The sequence below is a fragment of the Spea bombifrons genome, chromosome 1, assembly GCF_027358695.1.
Source record: "Spea bombifrons isolate aSpeBom1 chromosome 1, aSpeBom1.2.pri, whole genome shotgun sequence".
Lineage (NCBI taxonomy): Eukaryota > Metazoa > Chordata > Amphibia > Anura > Pelobatidae > Spea > Spea bombifrons.
The window spans coordinates 19,507,092-19,529,545 of record NC_071087.1 but is presented as its reverse complement, the minus strand read 5'-3'; the positions used below and the strand labels follow the sequence as shown (position 1 = coordinate 19,529,545).

General features: G+C 35.8%; 1 protein-coding gene across 1 annotated transcript in view; it reads left to right on the top strand.

Annotated features, from left to right (window-relative positions):
* The window catches only part of ARAP2 (ArfGAP with RhoGAP domain, ankyrin repeat and PH domain 2), a 103,045-nt gene that overhangs the window by 15,690 nt on the left and 64,901 nt on the right, over positions 1 to 22,454 (top strand). The window contains exons 7-10 of the mRNA XM_053458355.1: positions 6,065 to 6,185; positions 7,030 to 7,202; positions 21,854 to 21,960; positions 22,214 to 22,413. Of these exons, the coding sequence (XP_053314330.1) occupies positions 6,065 to 6,185; positions 7,030 to 7,202; positions 21,854 to 21,960; positions 22,214 to 22,413 (601 nt within the window). The remainder of the gene's footprint in view (positions 1 to 6,064; positions 6,186 to 7,029; positions 7,203 to 21,853; positions 21,961 to 22,213; positions 22,414 to 22,454) is intronic.

Below are 22,454 nucleotides of genomic sequence, written 5' to 3'. Positions count from 1 at the left end.
TTTTAAACGTATTGTACTTATTGTCTCAACCGGATAATAATTGGCTCACTTGGTGTTATAGTGTAACATGCTACTAGTGGATATGTCAATCATTCGAATGACTGGTGGTTAAAAGGGAATGTGGTTATGTTTAAGTTAAGTTTCAGAATCATCTAAGAGATGGAGAGGGATTATTTGCACACAGGGCCGGCCGAAGACTTAACGCCGCCTGGGGCGAAGTTTAAAACGCCGCCCCCCCCGCCGACGCCGGGGGGGGCGGCATTTTAAACTTCGCCGACGCCATAATCTACGATCCCCCCCCGGTACTTACCTTTAAACAGTCCTGCGGCGAGTCTCCCTGCTCTGCCACGGTGCCGGCTTGTAATGCTGAGCGCCGGAAATTGACGTCACTTCCGGCGCTCTGCATTACAAGCCGGCACCGGGACCGAGCAGGGAGACTCGCCGCAGAGGAGAGAGAGGGAGGGGCGCCGAGCGGGTAAGCGAAAACCACTCGGTGCCCCTCTCTCTCTCCTCCGCTTCAAAAAAAACCCAAAAAAAAAGCGCTTGGGGCGGCAAAGTGCCGCCCCTTCTAAAGTGCCGCCTGGGGCAATTGCCCCAGTCTGCCCCATTATAGGGCCGGCCCTGTTTGCACAGATATGATACATAAAACATGTGAGGTTGCACTATCCGTGATGCTGCAGGTAGCTGGATTCAAATGTATTATTTCCCTTACACAACTAAATCTAGTCTCACCCCTGACACTTTGACACCAGGCACTAACACATACTCAAGGTAATACCATACACTAACATGTACTCACTCACTAACATCATATGCAGACAAACAAGTCAACACCATAAACTATAACAAATAACCTATAACACCATGACCATACTGTAACACACACACACACACGCTAACACCATACACTTATACTGGCTTAGAATTTTATACGGGATTTCCTTTAATGCTATTATTTTTACTGATTTACTATCCAATTAAATAAATTATTTTGAGAATTGCTAATGGTTTTGAATGTATATATCAGTAGGTAGTGTTAAAAAAAAGTATTCAAACAGCTGTTGATGAAATAAGTGCAGACTTACCCACCTATAATTCAGACAGGTAATTGGTATAGAAAATGTCATTTGTTTAGTCGTACTTTGTTTCCCGTGTTTCCCGATATAACCTATTGAGACGGGGAGTTCTATGACAACTGTTAAATCTTTTTTATATTTTATGCTTTCAAAAGTTATGTTAAAGTTTTTGTTAAAAACATTTGTTAATGGTGGTGTGGTGTGAAATAAGACGAGTCTCAAACATTCCCTCTTATGTAATACAATAAAAAGTAGAACATATTGAAGAATATTGTACATGTTCTGCCAATTCAATCACTTGTGATCATTTATTAATATAAAATATATATATATAACAAAAGGAGGCCAATAAATTATTTATTGATGATTTCATGAAAATATTTTTTCAGTTGATAATTTGTTCAACATGTAAACTCATTTGGCTAATTTATCTAATCTTATCTAATCATTTAACTAATCTCATAAATGTACGGTATTAAATATTTCTTTTAGTGGTCTGCGTCAGATATTGATGATTTAAGATTGTAAGCTTGTTTGAGCATGGCGATATATAAATCAATACATAATAATGTAAGATGGATGAAAGTTTTCTAGAAAATAAAAGAAGATATAAGAAATAAGTGAAATTAGTTTTGTGTAACACCTTCTATAACATATGTTGCAAACACCGAAGGTTTGTCTGTCACATTATTGCTGGTATGAAAAGCATTGATATCATAGCTATTAACATTGCATAGCGGCTTTCTTACTGAATCCTACAGGGATTCAATCTGAAACCTTTGCCATCTGCTAAAACAAGTGATAAAGCTGTAAAATCTGCCACTGTGTCTTATTTGTTTTTCACAAATTATATTTGTTCTTTGTTAGGAGATATAGCCAGTTAAGTAGATAATTATATGTTTTCGTTAAGGTCTGCAGAACCCTGTAGAATTGTATTATTGGCTTTTTCATTTGGTGATCAGTATTCCAAAACTGAAAATAGCAGTGTTTATCTTTCTTTGCTTTAAAAATGTATTTGGCATATGACATACAGTATGTCAGTCACAAATAGTGTGGGGGTTATGAGACGTTTGTGATTTCTTTTATTTGGTCGAAATGTACAAAAATATACAGAAATGGAAGCACACCTTAAAAAAAAAAACATATACATTAAGATTCCGGGGTGCTGCTGAAATGAAATAGAACATTATGTAGGGTAACACAAACACTTAAGACTTGAGAGGTCCCCACTTAAGTGGCTGAATACAATACTAGAGATCGATCTGTCACAGGTATTTGAATAGCAATGCCCACATAGATTGCAATGTTAGAAATAGGTGAAAAGAGAGAGATTTTGGCCTAGATTTATAAACAGAACTGCAATGTGACAGTGTTATTTTACATAGCAATGTATACGAAGTCTGCCTAACCTTGTCACCGAGTCTGGACCCTGATGATGGACTCCTGGGTTGATCACATTTAAAGATATTATCACAACACAAACAGTTTTTCACAGCTGCATTCGTAGGACATCTGATGTAATATGGAGTTGATTGCATGACCTCCCAACACTTTGTGGTCATTGGAGTCCAATCGTGAGACAAAACAAAATGCAGATAAATGATGAAGGTCACACCTTGTACCAGGGCCGGTCTGGGGATAATGGCCCTTCAATCTGACTGCTGGAAATGACGGGCCACATATTATGTTTTTATGCTCAAGTACCATGCAGCCAGGCATATCTAACCAGTGACCGGTGCCAGATGCCCTGTCCAGGCCTGCCTTCTACTTAACAGCTAGACAAGTTTGATTTACGTATCCAAAGGGTTCTTGCAAGTTTGTCTAAGTAACATCTTGATAACTAGAAACGTGTTTTCTGTACGTCTGATCTCATGGATGATACAATCACCAAATCTTTTTCTTTTCAAAACCCGCTTGCTCATGGTACTGCTCCAGTGTATATTTCTTACATCTTATTATATGTGGGTGAGAAGCACCTTTACTTCTGGCACTTCATTTATTACTACAAGTCTGGTTTATCTGGCAATAACATGTAGACAGCATCTTCTAAATTCTTGAAAGCTAAATTAGGGAACAACTAAATTACGTTTTAGTCTAAATTCCCAAATGGTCCTCCACAATTGGTAAAATAATATAATATAGAGAAAATTGGTACACATTTTTAATTGTTTAAAATGTACAAATATAGTATGCATTGTTACCATTAAGGAGGGTTAGACAATGTATGTGTGCATAATTTGACAACTAGAAAACCCACTGGCCTCGATTACGAATGTCATGTCTTGTATCACGTGTGTCCATTACAGATAAAAAGACATATATATATATATATATATATATATATATATATATATATATACTGTATAGGTATATGTGCAGACTCACATGATTTCTATGAAAGGATGATTTTCAGATCTATTTTTAAGGACAGATTCATCCACGCATATTGTCTAGATTCTCTTTATATAATTTATATGCTAGCCCCATACAATCAGGGCAAAGAGTATGTTAGTAGAATTAAAAAGTGAGTCATGGAGTCTCTGTTTGATTTAATCACACTAATCATTTGGTCATTTACGTTAACAGAGGCTTCATTCAGGATTTGGAAAGGGTTTTCATTGCAAATTAGATAAAGTGAGTCTTAGATCGAGAAAGGATTGAATATACATTAGTCATTAATGAAAAGTGACAGCAGGTAAAGACACCGGAGAGGAAGGAGGAAGGTGATGAAAAGGCATAGATTAGGTATTCATCAATAGTGATTCATTTAGTGTAATGGGGTTGAATTAAAATATGAATGTCATGGAAATCTTAGCAGGCCCGTCAGTGTGTCTCTGCTTTGATACTTTTGTTGCATACAAAAGTAAGAAATATTGCTAAGTAAAGATAACTAAGATAGTAAAAATGGATGCCTCTATACTATAATAGATACGGATCAAGAAAATAGACCAAACCTGGTCTAAATGTATGTTTAATTATAGTGGTAAAAGTGGATGGGGTTTTAGGGGCCTACTTCTAACACACATAAACTTTTAGTTTAATCATAACCATACCCTTGGGATCATTATCTGTACGTCCGTTTCATGAGACTCTCCGACATACTTTTTGGTTAGAGTTTGATATGTCAGTGGCACAAACAGGCATGGTAGACCCTCATTTGGCTGTTTGTAATATTTTGATTTGTGTTATGTTTGAAGATGAAGATGGTGAATGCAAAATTGCAATTTTTTTTGCATGCTATTTTCACGTAAAATTTATACAGAAGTTTATATGATATTAAAGCGTTATCATGTCAATTAATCATTCATTTGGTGTTTTTTCACTGCACATCAAACCAATGCAGGTTTGCACTAGAATTACTTATTTCACTGAATTAGAAGACAAGGTACAATTCAGATGATAAATAAGGCATTATTTTTTTTTTAGTTTTTTTTCTTTTCTTTATCATCTGTGGTATATAATTAATTTTATAGCACCTTGCCTTCTTGACTGTTTTTTAAAGTGACAAATCCCATATTAAAATTCAAAGCAATACTGATGTAGAGTCTTTGCTTATAGCGAGCTAAATTGTTAAACATGCCTCAACAGATTAGTAGATGGCTACGCACTGTTGATATTTGATGGAAAAATAACAGATCGTATGGAGATCAATGTGATATGCAATCTAAAATGTGAGATAGAAAGTGTGTGTCATTTCTTTGAGAAAGCCTATTCGTACCATGTAGCTCTATACTGTATAGTGTAATATTTTCTAGATATCATTATATTTGAATTGTGCCAGCTACCAAAGAGAATGACCCACCAACCAGTTTACTAACGCGGAACACTTTATTTATGGAAACAGTTAATTAAGGATATTATACATCAGTACAGCCCTGTATGGTAAGCATTATCAGTACGGGCTCCATGACTGGGCCCACATCCAAGGCAAATATATTATTTAGTTAAAGAGGAGGGGGATTTAGGGGGATGATCTCAATTAGATCCTAGGTATGATCTACTCTGGGGGATTAGGTTTGCTAGAGGCAGTTTGTCAGGCTATTAGGGGAGTGGCGACATATATCATTACTTAAACTGGGTGCCCCACATGGCAGGCCACTATTTTGATATATATATATATATATATATATATATATATATATATATATATATATATATATAATATTAGCTGTTGATTACCCTCCCTAGTCTTCTATCCTGACCTGGTATGGTCCCTTGGACATTTGTGACTCTATATATTGTGTTTTGTTAAGGTTTTTTTTCAAAACAGTTCTTTTGAAATTCGATTTATTGTATGGTATTTCATATATGTGTAGCTATTTTATATCAGTTTTTTCTTTATTTTTTATATTACATACTTCAACTCAATATAGTGTATGAAGTCTCATATTCTCTAATACCTCTGAAAAGTATGGCATCATACATATTATTACTGAACATTATATATGAAAAAAATGCAAATAATAACGATTATTACTAAACATTATTTAAGGGTATTTTACACTTTGTATGCAAGAAAAGTTAGCAGCTTAGTTCCAAGATAAAGTGCTACCCTGTTTTCTTGTGCCATAAAGATTACACACACTATTCTGAAATTAAGCAAATCATTATGATTACCCTCCCTAGTCTTCTATCCTGACCTGGTGTAGGGTCCCTTGGAAATTTGGCACTAGAGCAGATGGTAGCCTTCGCAGGGACGGCTATGGCCGGAGCACAAGCCAAGGGGGATATAGTCCATATGGGGGCTGTGCAGCTGGTGGTTTATTTTACATTGGAATACACTGTAATGATTAGGCTGATTCTCCTAGGAACTCAATGAATTTACAGAATTGTTCACGTCGGGGGAAATTTGAGTGTGTTTTGAATATAAACATTCTGATGGCATGTTTATTATTGCAGTGTGTTTAGAAATAATGGCTTCTTCGAACTCCACCTTGCATCGTGTCAATACAATAATAGATTAAATAGTTTCTGTATTTAAATTTCAGGATGTGTTTTCTAAAGGGAAGATTTCTGTGTCTGCCATTTCAAGAATTCAAATGGTGGGGGAGAACAAATTTGAAATAATAACACCCCAAAGGACATTTGTGTTCCGAGTAGAAAAAGACGGTAAGAGCTTTCAAAACTATAGCTCACTGTAAAAAGGGAAATATGAAGATATATGAAGACTATCGTAAAATGCATTTGTCTTGTAAGTGGTAGGTGGGTAGAGCACTGCTGGACACAACATTATGAGCAAACAAGAGGATATAAGCAGTGTTTTTGGTGAATTGAGGTTGTTCTGTTGAGAACTGTTAAACATAAATACAAGAAAGCATTTTTTGTGAAATAGCTTTAGGTTTTGAAGTAGCAGCAACATGGAAGATTCAAAGTCCCTTCTAAGGTGAATGAATGAGTAAAAAAAAATAGGGTTCTGAAAAAAAATAATTATGAAAGGAAAATGTCAATATCGCTGTATACAACTCTTGTCCTATGGTATGGAGAGGGATTAAGTTATAGAAACATAAGCATATATGAATTCATAAAAAGGTACCATTTGGGTACCAGGAGGGTGGACAGTAAAGATGAGTTAGTACATAAGATGCTTTGCGTGTGTTAGCATAAGATGTCATGTAACCTCAATGACCATTAAGCTTCTCAGTGAATAAACCCAGTTTTATTTTATGTTTGTGCATTGGTTCTTGGGTTTTACCATAGAAAAGACACAAATAGTGAATCCCTGTTATTATGCAGGTCAAAACAACCCCTAGGTAATTTTCCCATTTAGTCTGCATTAAGTTGTCTTGCAGAGTTCCGTTGGGTACAGTTTGCCTGCTTTTTACAGTAAATAGATTTCCAGTTGTATATCATGCCCAACAAATTCATTTGCACGTTACTGTAATTACAATGCATTGGATTTATTTTACCTACATCTTTATAAACATCTTTAATTTGTTTGCTGTTTTGCTTTTAGGAGACAGACAGGATTGGATTAACACATTACGGCATGCATTAAAATCCAAGCCCGATAAATGTCCAACTCTTAACGTCAGCGATAAAAACGGATACCTGGAGTTGAAAGGTTATAAAAATAAAATTTTTACTATGATAAGTGGAAACAAATTATGGCTCAGTAAAAGCAAACAGGTATGTTCCTACATAATGTCCTTGTTATTGCTTGTCAGTAAAATAAAAGCAAGGTAAAATGCTTTATTATGGATTATTATTATTGCTTCTTTAGAGAAGCACTGAAAACTATAAATCACTGAAGAGGTTTTGTGTGTAAGAAGCACAAAAGGATGGGTACTTATTGCTTGTTCTTTATTGTTCTAAAGTTAAATATCTGTGAAATCATTTATTTAGTGAATGTACTGTATTCTGCTAGACTGACCTATTATTTAGAGTTTCCTTGCACATATTTAACTATATACCCAACTGTGTTGGAAAACTGGTGGAGCAGAGGCATTCTGTGCAGGGGATGATGTGACGTTGCCCATATCTACCAATAGTCCCGGTGTTTTTCTGGGACAGTCTGCATTTTCTGGCATTGTCCCTGAGGGGCTTCCAAATTGTCCAACTTTTGTAGTTGGGGAGAGAGAGATTTCCTTGCATTGAAATTGCATTGAAATTGGTTTTTCAATTAGAGGTCACGTTGTCTTGTTTACGATAGTGTTTTGCTTGTGATTGTTTAGCTAGGACTCTATTTTAAGGTCTAGTCAAGGGTTTATCACATTCTCACTCTACCACATTTATCTAATCCACAAGTTATTTTGTTTTTGACATATCCCACCCTTCCCCTTTTTCTAAAATGTATCTTCTCCATTACCCAATTTAACATTATCATACCTAGGCATGCCTTTAATTATATAGGTGATCCGGATAAAATGTTTTTACGTACATTTGCAAAGGCAATAATGCATTTAATGTGCACATTCTCTTTTTCTGATTATGTGATTTTCCTTCATTTCTATTGCATGCAAATGGTAAATGATTCCCAGAATACAACCTCCTATTTCATTAAACTAATTCTGACATTTTTTGAACTGCTAAATGTATACCAGTTTTAATTAATGTCATTCTCTCGTCATTCCCTAATCTTTTACCCCTAGTGGTCATTTTACAGAATCAATGACCACCCAACTGAGATGAGCAGAAACCAAGATAAATATAGTTTCTAGACAAATTATAATAATTATAATAAATAAAAAATACCTACAACATATATATGCACTCATTGTGAATTTGTAAGAAATGTGTTTTTTAGTGTAAGGGCCGCAGTGTAGCACTTATGACACTAGAGGGCAATGTTACTTCACCTAATAATCTGATGTATAACAGCATGTAGTAATACAGAAAATTCACAAAGGGATGAGCTAATACTGTTCTTATATTGGCACTCACATCCATGCTAGAACTACTCCCATTGTGATTTATAGAGCTTTATTATGACTGCAGTGCTAAAACTTACCTAGTGTTAAAATAAGAACACATCGCACTGAATTCTATTAACTTTAGCAAAGAAAAAACTGTGACTTCATATATTGTGTTTTGTTAAGGTTTTTTTTCAAAACAGTTCTTTTGAAATTCGATTTATTGTATGTTATTTCATATATGTGTAGCTATTTTATATCAGTTTTTTCTTTATTTTTTCTATTACATACTTCAACTCAATATAGTGTATGAAGTCTCATATTCTCTAATGCCTCTGAAAAGTATGACATCATACATATTATTACTGAACATTATATATGAAAAATGCAAATCATAATGATTATTACTAAACATTATTTAAGGGTATTTTACACTTTGTATGCAAGAAATGTTAGCAGCTCAGTTCCACGATAAAGTGCTACCCTGTTTTCTTGTGCCATAAAGATTAACAACAATATAATGAAATTAAGCAAATCAGTTCTATTTCATCTTACGATGATCTATATATACTGATTTAATGTGGATGTGAAAATGAATCTCTGAGAAAGAAATGTACACCCAGCAACATATATCATATTTGCTCTTTACAGTGATGTTTTATTGGACTTTTAAGGAATGAAATAGGTGTTAATAATATATTTACAAATGACTTTTGCAAAGATGGACACCTGTTGGGGGGGGGGTGGCTTGGGGGCAAGAGGGGGCACTTCCCACTCCTAGTGGAAATTCCCTCACAGGGCCCACCTATTCTGCCTCTGGTCCACCCTTGGCACAGGACTTATACGTTGGGAAAGAAATTCTGTGGACATGCATTTCAGCAAATGCATAGATGTTATACTTCCCAAGGTTTTCGTCTTTTGCAGACGAGATAGATGTGCACCAGCATGTCTCCACAATGCTCTCACTTCTCTAACGTAATTCATTTTCAATGATTTTGGTATTGACTGTGTGTCTCAACTTCATTTGGCAGTGCAATCTATACTTTAAAGCATAGGGCAGAAATCTTAATTAGAGAATAGATTTCATTACTTAAGACAAGTGTATCTTGAATACCAGTTAGGTAACCGTACACCGGCTGTACTTTCCTAGGAACCACGCCTGGACACTCACGGGCATGCAAAGTCATACGATGCTCTCGTTATGCCATTCTCTGCCCATAGTATCTTTCTAGTTTTGTAATTTGTATATTTGCCAACACAGCCGATAGTCAAGACTACACTGGGACTGTTAACAACTATGTAACATGGAAAATGTGCTACATGTGTTTCCCAGGTAACGGCCTGAGATGCTTGGGCCTGATATTACACACTTGTGTTGTTATTAAAACAATTAAAAACTACTTATATTTCATATTTTAATACACCTTATAAAAATGACCCCAAAATCTATTCTGTATGAAAGGAGATTCTCAATATACACAGCATTATAGTTTAGGCTTATTTTAACAAAATATAAAACAATTCAAGCAAAGGTTCCAAGTACATATTATAGGGAAGTAGTTTGGGAATCCAGTTGTAAAGGTAAAAGTGAGAACAGAATAGTTGAGGGGAGAAAAAAACATTGGGATTAATACAAAGATAATAAATTTCACACACTGCACTTCACCAGCTGGAGTTCTGAACAGCAGTATCAATTCTTAATGACTCTTGGTCGTTCAATAGATTGTACATTATGATCATGAAAAAAGCCAACACAGTTTGTAATATTATTGGATTATACATTGCAATGCATTGGAGGAACAGGGTAATGAGGCAGGCGCAATAACATCTGCTGCATCTGCATAAAGTGATGCAATCATTCTTTATTTAATTGCTTTAATCGTGGAATTCTAATTGTACAAATCGCTACAGTAATTTAATTAATTTGTCATAAAGTAAAATGAAAAATATATTTAACACATAAAAAGGAAAAGATCTAATAAACTCTGTCGCAATATGCGAACAGCATTTTAGAAAAAAAACAGCTAAGAAATATGTATGATTAGGTGATTTCATGGTATGTTTATATTCCATTGAGCATATTCTATCATTTCCCTAAGTGCTAGACTATGCTTATTTAAATAAAGGTGCTATATTTTCATTTCTGTAAATATAATGTGGAAGGAAACCTTTAAAAAGGAGCACAAAGTGCAAATCACAATTTCTACTACATCATGCAGCAAACAATTTTATGATTTCTAAGATGGTGTTATTATGGCAATTTGGCAGAGGTATCCAGGATTGGTTAGAGTGGTAAAAAGTAGCAGAGGTAGAGGCCAGTAAGTAGGGGGCATTAATCCAAAAAACTAATTAGTATTTTATTAGTGTCTTGTGTGAAGAAAAAAGAAAATTGGGAGACACTTTCCAGGTTAAGGTGTCAGGTTTTGGTGAGTGACTGGCTATGATGTGAAAGAGAGAGCCAAGTGGAGTATAACACCAAAGCAAGAAACAGAGGAAATAGGGAAATAACCACAAGCTCCATCATGGAGATGTTGAGCTTCAGATAGTGGGAAGAGGTGAGTAGAGGAAAGGTAGTTTACTAAGAAGTGATGCTGGAATGCAAAAAAAAAAAAAAAAGCTGATTGGTTTGTAGACGACAGGGCAGGGCCGGCCCGACAATGGAGCTCGGTGCCCCTCTCTCTCCTCTGCGAGCCCTCTAGCTTGGTCTCGGTGCCGGCTTGTAATGCATTACAAGCCGGCACCGAGACCGAGCAGGGAGACTTGCCGCAGGACTGCTGAAAGGTTAGTACAAGGGGGGGGGTAGATAATGGGGGGACGGCAGGGAGGGAGAGGAAGGGTAGATAATGGGGGGGGCGGCATTTTAAACTTCGCCCCAGGCGGCATTTTGTCTTGGGCCGGCCCTGAGACAGGGTAATGAGTTCATGTTCAGCTCAGTATAGCCACGAAAAATGACATATAAAAACAATTAGATTGCCAAACATAGGATACATTGATGTAGTGGTGGGCTAACCAATATATGTGACGTATCCCCTATATTTAAGCCTTTGAATTTTTTTGAATTGTACTCTTTGGGTATGTGCTGAATTCTTGCTTCGTTTTGTGTACTTATTATTCAAGCAGTAACCCGGGAATCAGAATGTGTATGCCTTTTATCCGTTTAAGGTTGTGCTGTCCCTTATTTTGTATAATTTTTCATGCTGAGTTGATGTTTCACGTTCAAGGCACTTATGCTGTGATCCATTACATGTTCCTTGTAAGTGCTATCTATGCTGCCCATTTTAGTGAATGTATGTTGACCAGAGCTCTAAATTGCCGGGTCATGTCTGAAGAACATGTTATGTTAGTTATGTTACCATATTCTTTTTTTTCCCTCTGTCTGAAACTTGCCCGAGTTCCCTAGAATAGACAGAATAACTTAATTTCCCAGTGAATTGTAGTGCTGTGCTAATAGATTTAGTTTCTTAACAGGAGAACAAATTCCTCCTCTGAATACATTCAGTCCAGGTCACAAAAACATCTTAACAGATGAACAAAAGATATTACTTTTATCTCCTCACAATAAAATAAAACCTGCCTGCACTTATTTATACAAATTGCAACGCCAGCATACAAAATAATAAAAAAAGAAAAAGACTTCACTAGAAATAAAATAATATCGCATCAATGTGATGGTATCGTGGGGAGTATAATACCTTTATTATCCAAGTTCTAACCAAATATTAAAATTAAATATTTACATAATCGATTTATTACATAAAAATGTAAAGCAATCTCGTATCTATATTCTACATACAATGCATTATTAGTGTGTAGCGGATTAACATGATAATATTGACCTCTGTCATACAGCTTTTTTATCTCATTAAATTCAGTTGTGTAAAGTACCTTTGCTTTGTGACTTTTGTTGTCTTTTCGTTTCATCGATTGCAGTTTTTTTTTTAAAAAATATTTGGTTTAAAAACTAAGTATTAAATTACTTCATTAATGAATATCCTGCATAACGATTTACATTTCTGCCTAGATTTGAAATCCCTGCTTAAGCAGGGATTTAATTTAGAATATATTTATCTTCTAGCAGTTATGTTTTTTTATAAGGACCATAACTAAAGCCATTTGTTTACCGCCATTAGTGAGTCGCTACCATGTGTAATTAACCCTCAAGATTGTAAGCAGGACTCTCTCCACCTAATGTATCGGTTTGTCTTAGTCTGTTAATTCTTGTCTTGTCATATCCCTTGAATTTATTTATGTATTGTATTAAGCGCTGCATAAACTGTTGGCGCTATATAAATAAAAGATAATAATAATAATAATAACAATAATAACTATTATAGGGTTCTTTTTACAAGGTTCCCAATAACAGTATGTTTATTAAGCAAAAATACAATGGTGTGAAAAACTATTTGCCCCTTCCCGATTCCTTCTATTTTTTTTTGCTTATCTATATTTCAGAGCATCCAACAAATTTTAAATGATGATTTCATTTATTGAGAGTAAAGAGTTCATCAAAAATTTTTTTTAGCCTACTTTACTTTGCAAGACAGGTTCTCGTTAACTAAATCAAACAGGGCTGGCAAACACCATGCCTTTCTGTGGCTAGTGAAATTTAACCCGGTTATCAATTACATTTGGTTAATTGGTTGATTTAGTATCTAAGGAGGCAATTACTTTTTTTTACAAAGCAGGACCAAGTAGGATTAGATACTTTTTTTCTTTGTGTACATACACTTATAATAAAAAAATGCATTTTGTGTTTACTCTGGTTATCTTTGTTTTATTTTAAAATGAGTTTGTTGATCTGAAACATTTAAGTGCAATACTGGAAGAAACCAATAATTTTCCACAGTACTGTACACATTAGTACTGATACTCTTCATTTCTGGGTTCTCTGTTTCTCGACTGCCCGTTATGCTCCAGAACTATACACAATTCCACTCCCAACCCTTTGTATCCCTCTGTCTGCACACTGTGTGTAATCTTGTCATCCAAGTATTTCATATTAGCTGGGTTTTTTTTCTGACTGCACAGCACGGTGTCTCTCCAGGTCCGTACAAAGCTCAAGTACAAAGCTCAGTATTAGTCTCCTTATCACACAGGAGCTGGCATGAAGCTCCCAATTGAGATATGTCTTGGAAGTAACTGTAGGGGTTGTACACATCACTGTGAAGCATTAAAACATTGTATGTTCCCTTAAATGTATTTCTTTGCATAGAAAGCTTTATTTTTCTTATAACTATCTGTTTAATTTGAAGAAAACAAAGACCTGTCCAGTATTTTGAGATAAATATATGTTAGATTCTAACCTTCTCCAAGTTTTTTTGGCATAATCAAAAAACTAAATGTGAATAATCTGTTGTCTGATATTCCCTTTTTTTACCATTAGAAACAAACTGTACCCAAAAACGTGTTCCTGATGGACGTGTCGAGTAGCATAATCTGTAGTTAATGGTTCCATAGAAGGATTATATTGCAAATAAGATTAACATTAATACTCCGTGTCAGTAGCGGAAGACCTGTGGCTAACCTGTCAATGACACATGAACGTGTAAACACAATTATGCAAATTAATCGACGGAATTTGATAGTTTACCTACTTAGACCACAAAGCTTGCATAGTGTATATTTTATTTACAAAAGGTTGACTTCCCATAACCATTTTGTAATTGGAAGATTTCCATTAAGCACAGAAAAAAAACAATAGAAAAGAGAAAAAACACAACCCAAGGAGTAGACGGAGAGTAAAAAAAAGTCCTGTGTATTGTCAATAGGTTGAAATGAGCTAAGCCTGCTTCCTCCATGGCATTTATAGCTCCTACAAAATTGTTGCCACTTGCCAGCAATTTCCATGGCATAGGCAAGCAGTCATGCCCCCTGCCTCATGGTCAATGGAGGGGACATCGAATATTGTATGAAAAGTACAAGGCCCATCAGCAGCGGTGACAATTGAGTTCTTGCCAAATAGGTACAGATTTAGAAAATGGAAGGGCCCAGTTTTATGTCACAGAATTGTTTTCTGGATCATTATGGGAATATCACTCAATATAAATTCAAGTAGTTCACCTGCTGTTCTTCTCTAAATTAAAACAAAATATTTTTTCCCGAAGCGTATCGTCCTCTTTACGGCTCTCCTGCAACTTAACTATTGATTGACTTTATACAGCGGCAGACTGTTCTCTGCAAAAAAATCTAATATTACTGCATGTTGTTTGATAGCAAAATCCATATTTAATGACGTGTGTATTACCACCATATGGGAAGCAAAAAACCTTTTTGTTTGTTTTTAATGGATGGGGCTTCATCTATATCAAGCTGGTTTGTTTTTATCAGGTATAAATATTGACCCTGGTCTTAATGGGAAATCAATGCAAGTATAACACCTGTTTGACTCCTACCCCTTCTAGTGCAAGATCACACCATAAAAACTACAAAGATGGCTTATTACGTAGGGCTAGTAAAAGGGGAGTCCCGGTGCATCAGCCGTTATTCTTCCAAACATTCGTGTGCTGAAACTAGACCCAGAACTGCTTTTTACAAACAGTAAAAGGGAGAAATTACTTTTATCAATTCAGTGATGTATCCAAGGCCTAGGATCGGCAGATCGCTCTATTGCCTAGTTACAGTCCAACCGGCCCATTTACACTAGCTCAGTGGAGCCTCCATTGCCTGCGTATCTTTATATCCCGGCACTCCATGTCTTTTAAGGCACGTCACGCCTTTTAATGCAGTGAAGATGCCGACTGCCGAGTTCCCTGTATCAATTATCATAAAAACATTTTCTTATACCTCATATATCTTTATAACAATGTAATCTGGTATATCTTGTGGCTTCCGGTAAAACAATTGGCACGCAAGTGGTATACAGAGCCCAGCTTGCCTAAATGAGTGCACGCTCTCATTCTATATAATTATATGGAACTTCATCTACATTATTTAAGTACACACTGGTTTTACATGCTTTCTCCACCATCCTATCCATGGTTACCTTTCTTTCCCAGTATTTTTTGTGATATCTCTCCATATTTCCTCCAAACACCTTGTGTCATAACCAATAGACAGTTAATCAATTTTTTTTTCATATGTTTCATTTATCTTGACGCAGCTTTTGCTTTCACAGATAGTGGAGTTTCACCAAAATAAATCAAAAGAGTTTTCTTCGCTTCAGATTCTGTCCTTGGAGAGCACTTAAGTGCATTGGCATTTCTCAGCGACATGAAATGCTAGAACATACATCAGAAACAAAATTTGAACCATATATTTTTGCTTACTTTTCTCATTTTAATGAAAAATACATTTTATTAGTTGTTTTTAAAGGGTTATAATTAAAAAAAAAAAATCTGGATAAATAGGGGCCAGAGGGGTAAGAGATACAATGTTTGCAAATGATCAGATTATCAGTATGTTTTTTACTTTACTGCCGCCGTGTGGATGTTTAAAACCTAAATGAATTGCGACCCTTTTTACGACACAGATTACTTGTGGTGGGAAATATTACTTTGGACTAGAGGTAGATTTTTTTTTCACATATAATTCTGTAATGCATGTTTTGTTTGGAGAGAATCACTATTGGCAGAAACATAATTACCTCCTGAGGTGCCCTAAGCCTGACCCAGGCAGTGCCCCAAACTGCCCCTTCATGGCCTCTGTCATCAGGAGGTAATTATGCCAATAGTGATGTTCCATGGTATTCCATGTCTTAAAGGTGTGCAGCACCTTGAAATGCATCTTATGGAGGCTATGTCAGCTCAGCACAGCCACTATGATGTAATGGTCCAGTTGAAGAGATATCCCTTGTAATTGGCCTGATCAGCAGCAGGGTAGAGGAGTAGATCACGGTCCCCTGGTTTAGAGGTAGGGGTACTGCCATCACCTTGGGTCTATCCGCCCAGACACAAAAGTATTGAAGTAATTTTGATTTGGGGCTGTTATAATCATAGACCATTTGGATTGGCTTGCTAGCCTGATACTGTGTACTGTATTTTGGTATTAAACAAAGAACTGACTGTTGCTTAGCTGCTTAGTTCACAATACATATAAGTGAATGTGGACATGGTCTTTCATTCAGTGGTTGTCCTGTTTGTAATTATCGTTTCTTGTAAGCACTATAACAGCAAGAATCGAATCCTTTTGCAAAATTTGCAAAAGTATGAGTAATTTGGATTTATGCTAAAACAACAACTAAACTGAAAATGAGAATTTAACTTTTTTTTTTTTACAATGTTAGTAATATTGCAAAGCAATGCCAAACTGTCATCAACCTATCTATAGTAAAGACACAGCGGCATATTGAATAATGTAAACACTGCAACAATGTTATTACATATTTAACAAACTAACAAACACAACCATATTAATTTATCATTAAATTAGTAGCCTGAACTGGCTAACTGACTTTATTGATCTTGCTGGGTGGCTACTGCTGCAACCTCCGCTGCACAGTAGCCACAATACTACCCTCCATGGTCCCTGAATCCATGGAGAGTCCTGCACTCAGCTACACGTGCCACACAAGTTACTTGTACCTTGGACAGCAAACTCCTTCACTGATGTCAGACCTCAAGGACCTGCTCCACAACCAAGTAGATTAGCCTGAAAGAGATTAGCCTGACAGAGAGTAAACGAGAATGAGAGAGTGAGAGAGTGAATGTGGGCACCAGGCAACATAGTTTGTGCCTGAATCAAAACTGCCACCCCTGAATTTCATTGAATTTCATCCAAACCAAATGTGTTGCCCCAAAAATGTATATGTGTGTGTACATTTTAAACATTTATATATACAGATATTTAAATAATTTATATATATATATATAATAAAAAATATTATAGCATATGGTAATTTAACGCTAAACCGTTGTCCAGGTAAAATAAAAAAAAACCCTTGTTTTGTAGTTTTGAACACTGACAACGTGCACCTGCATTGAGTCGTCTCTTTACACACGTTTGTTGAGGTGCTCCAAAGAATTTCAAGCCTGCTTTTTAGGTCAGTCTGTTTAATCTTCCTGTGGAGGAAATAATAGTCCGATATAATCTAATCAGTAAAAGCTGTTCTTAAGCTATTGAAGTATCTCTGACCAACCCCAAAGTGCTTGCCATGCCTATCCATGTGAAGCTTGTTTGAACCTTACATTTCAAGGCACAGTGGGTCATAGTGGGATTATAGCTACCTTCTTTTTATTTCACAAAAACGTTCTTGCAAGTGCTGAAGTTTAACAAATATAAATACATTTATGTGGAATATGCCTGATCTCATCTGTCCACTGGGTCTCTGAATGGATGTGCGGTTGCCTGCAAAGAACATTATTAACTAAGTTTGCTGATGTGCTGTATGTCAGCATGCACGGTCATCATATATCATCTTTAGCCCAGCAGGCATCATAGAGCATCACAGATGAGATGAAAGCCAGAACAATGAATTTTAAATATTATAAGGTGTGATATAGAACAATATATTCTTACGTGTAATTGTATGTCCTTTGAGTGTATCAAACAGATTAAAATGTATTACGTTGATTTGTATTTCAAAGCTCCAGGGTCACCTGATGGGGGGATCACTTGTGCCAATAGATCAATGGAATATTTTTTTTTAAAGTGGGCTTTTGGAATTGAACGTTTTGCACTCTAAAAAAATGCAGCATGAATAAAGGTTTTTTTTCATATGAAAAGCTACCAAATTTTTAATGTCCGGACATTTGCAGTTATGGAATTAAATAATAAATAAATTGGAGAAGGCATTTTAGGGTATTTTTCATTACTATATGAAAGTATGTATTGCTAAGTCTTATGCTAGAAAACAGAAAATATAGACAGGAATCAAGTGTACCAAGTGTACCACTGGGAATATCTGACGGAATAACATAGGATCTGGTGAAATGTACAGTGGATAAGGAGGGATTGATATGTGACTTTAGCTGTTTAAATATTAAAAACACCTTTCACCTGTATCTGCCATCCAAAACAAAGCCATTTTTAAATTGCTTGTTTAGTGTTCAGTAGTAATTCCAAAATATCTGACAATCAATGAGTGGATATTTTAGATACAGATACACTTGTGTTGGCATTAAGTAATCTTGTCAAAGGAGGTATGTGGAGGTAGTGTTGATTCGCCTTTTCCTTGCCTGGAGGTCGTGCAAGCAATCATTTGTTCACATCTTTCATGTAGCCAAAACGTAATTATTTTTTATAGAAACTATATTGAGTATAAATATGACCCTAAAACAGCACAAGAACAGAGCACATGCTTGAACACTTTCGCCCCAACCACTGGCTCCAAAACCCTTTTTATTGTGTTAAAAAAAAAATCACCCAAGATTTAGGTATATTCATACATACTGTTGGTATGCTGCTATAAGGAAAGAAGAGCCAGTAACCCATCAACAACATTATCAAATTCAGGTCAATAGCCTTTTGTTAAAAATGTGAATAACTGCCAGTTCCACCGAAGAAACACCGGTGTACATTCAGCCACAAGTATGTTCTTTCTTTATGCCTGACCGAACTTGTCCTTTGATGGATGTTGATGTTTAGCCTCAGGATGTTAGCCATATGCTGTAGGCATTTTCTGTGTTGCTGCTATGATGCCATCATATACAGGAACACACTGGAATTAATTTTTTAAGTTAACATGATATTGAGAATTGTACATTCATTCACAGATAAGGCCACCCACTGGGTCCCCTTGATCTGTTGAAGTGTAATACACTTTGGCTGGAGACAATGATTGGTTAGTTTGTCGATTAAAAGAATGGACGGGTATACTTAATTAATAAAGTGGGTGAAAATGTGTTTTGAGAAATAGTTTTCCATAGTTAAGATCTAATTAGGTCTCCTAGCACCTTGAAACCTACAAAGGTCCAGTAGGATTTACAAAAATGACACAACTCATTTTCAACTCAAGTGTAGCACTCTAGAGACAAGATAATCCCAGGGTGTTGTAGGGCTCATGCTGACTTTTTCAGGGCTCCACCTGGCATTGGCTTTATTATATGGTAAATGGGAAGAAGGTCACACAGTTTCTCAGTAATTGCCACCATGACACATGCTCATTCCCTAGAAAAATCTAAAATCTCTAAAATGAGTGCTTTTCTCATGATGGTTGTGTGGACCATGTTCTTACCCATTTTTGCCCTCTATAAACAACAGCCCATAGTTTTATTTGTCAGCATAGACAGCATAGTTTTTTATTTAGACAGCATAGTTTTATTTGTCAGCAAGCAGAGCTGGTTCTGTATAATAAACATTATTCACTTAATTCCACATTTTCTTGTACAAATAAAAATGTATATATTATCCATGGAATAGAGTTTTAGTCTTTGCCTGAGAACAGGTTATAGAGTCATTATGTGGCACTTTAGTTCAAATATATTCTAAATCATCAAAGTAACTTAATAAAACTCACATATTTCTTTTAAATCCCATTGATGTGTCAAGTGAGAATTAAAAAAAAAATACAAAGTGGTTTGTGAACAGGATGACAGGGAAGGGATCAATTATGTCTGAAGAGGGTTAATGACACTTGAAAATATTCCTGTGTGGCAAGGAAACTAGAATATATATAGGATCTGTTCATGTCTTTGCATGAATCATGGTATATATGATCCGTTCATGTATTTGCATCCATGATGGGGATAGTGGGAAAAAGCACGTAATTTATTAGGGATAATTTTTATTTTGAGAAAACAAATAGAGTCTATGAATAAAGTTACAATATCGGCGTAAATACAAACCACGTAAGGTGCACAAAACTGAGAGGTGGGAACATTTTATATTGTCTGAATTGAAAAGTATATGAAACATTTTATTCTACGTTGAGCAAATGCAAACCAAAAATTTTATTAGGGTAGTAAAGTTGCAGATATGCATTGTATGTACATGGACACCCTCCTAATTATAGAGTTTAGGTGTTTGAGACTTACCCGTTTCTACCAGGTGTATAAAATCAAGAACATAGGCGCTATCTTCATAGACAAACATTGGCAGAAGAATACTGAAGAGCTCAGTGACTTTAAACATGGTATCATATGATGTAACCACTGCCACAAAGTCAGTTTTTGAAATTTCTGCCCTGTCAAATCAGCTCCAGTCTAATGTAAGTGCTAGTACCGTAACGTCTAAACAAGTCACCACGCACCCTTTTAGAGCGAGACTGCCAAGTGTTGATCCAGAGACTCCCCCTCCCATCTGCTTGGACACCGCTACCTGCCAGAAGGATTGAGCCCACCCGCTCAATGATTTTGGTGAGCGTGACTGCCCAAAAAAAATATAAAGCGCTGCTACCTATACAAATGATTGAGTGGGAGCGCTCAACTGTTTTTTAGGCAGGTAGGTGAGCTGCAAAACCAGTAACCACCAGCAAGTTCCCATCATGGAGCCAGGGAGGCAACAAATGGCGAAAGGGAGTGGTAGGGAGAAGATGAGGAAACCTGAGATAAAGAGAAATGAAAGAGATAATGAGAAAGGGGAGGATAACAAGAAGACCTAGTTCTTATGTACATATTATAGAGTTAAAATTACTACTCACTACTAAAGTTACTACTCACAAAACCTACATACAACACTGAGGCCAACTCCGTATTAACGCCTATGGTTTTGGAATGTAACGTCCAGCACATTTAAAACCTTTAGTCATATAGTGTAGGTGAAAGGGAGCGAAGTAAATAAAAATCTCAATTTAACATAGAAAAAGATTTTGCTTTTCATTTGTTCGCAATGCACGGTTCTCCACACACATTATTAATGTCTCAAAAGGCTTTTCCTATTTCGACTGCCCTTTATTATAGTTTTACCTGGATTACCTTCTCTGACTATTTGTAAACCCCAACAATCCTGCTTTTAGGTATCTTTAGAAAATGTTCCCACTCCCTATAATGTCATCACCTCTTCTTCCTGCCCTCCAGATGGGCCATAACCCCAATTATATCTTGTACATATCCACCCAGTATCCTTGTCATCCCCTTTGTCCCTCATGTCAATCTAGATAACTTGCATGTCAAATGCCAATTTTATATGTCGGTTTGCCCTTCCTTGTACTTGTCTGTTGGACTTCAAACCTGCTAATTCTCATTCCCAGTCCTCTTATGAAATGCTATTTGTAATTTACGTACATATGCACATGCAATATTTAGTGGCTTTTCCTTGAATATTTATTTTGTTGGACTCTTTCCATAATATTTATTTCCTTGAACTCTTTTCCATGTGTTTCCTTGAACTATTTTGAATATACACATTTACATATATATCTATGGTATAATCCCATGCTTCATATTCTCCTGAAAAGTAGTAATTGAATTTCAAGTTTTTTTTCAAGTTCTGACCTTTGAGACAATTAAATATGTGTAATACATATATTATAATATTTTGCTCCTGTTTTAATTTTGCTTTAGCTTTCATGGATAAAAAATATTCCTTACATATGTGTTATTATAATTCTTTTAGGATGCGGCCTCTGGGATTTACATTACTGATATAAAAATGACTATGATAAATATAAAGGACGCAGACCGGAATGGTTTTGAAATCATTACTCCCTTTAAAAAATTTTGGTAAGTAAAGAATAATTCCCATTAATTCTCAAATTGAGAATAATCCATTACAATTATTTAATTTAAACAGAACAGCGGTTTGATTAATTAATATATCTCAACTATCCAGTGGTCTTTAATGCATTTTTTTTTAAATATTAAAAATATATATTTTTGAATATAAAGCAAAACTAACCGGAAAACGTTTAACATTTGATTACATAAACATGTATAAAAAGTGGGCCAATAATCTAAAAAAATGTAAATGTTGTAGCTTTACAGCAGAATCTGAAGGAGAAAAGCAAGAATGGATTGAATCGGTGCAACAATGTATAACAGAAACTCTAGCTGATTATGAAGTAGCAGAGAAGATTTGGTTCAATGAATCGAACACACATTGCGCAGATTGTGAGGCTCCAAACCCTGACTGGGCATCTATCAACCTAGGTGTTGTCATTTGTAAAAACTGTGCAGGTAAATGAATAATGCCACTGCTACTACACATCCTTTTTTAT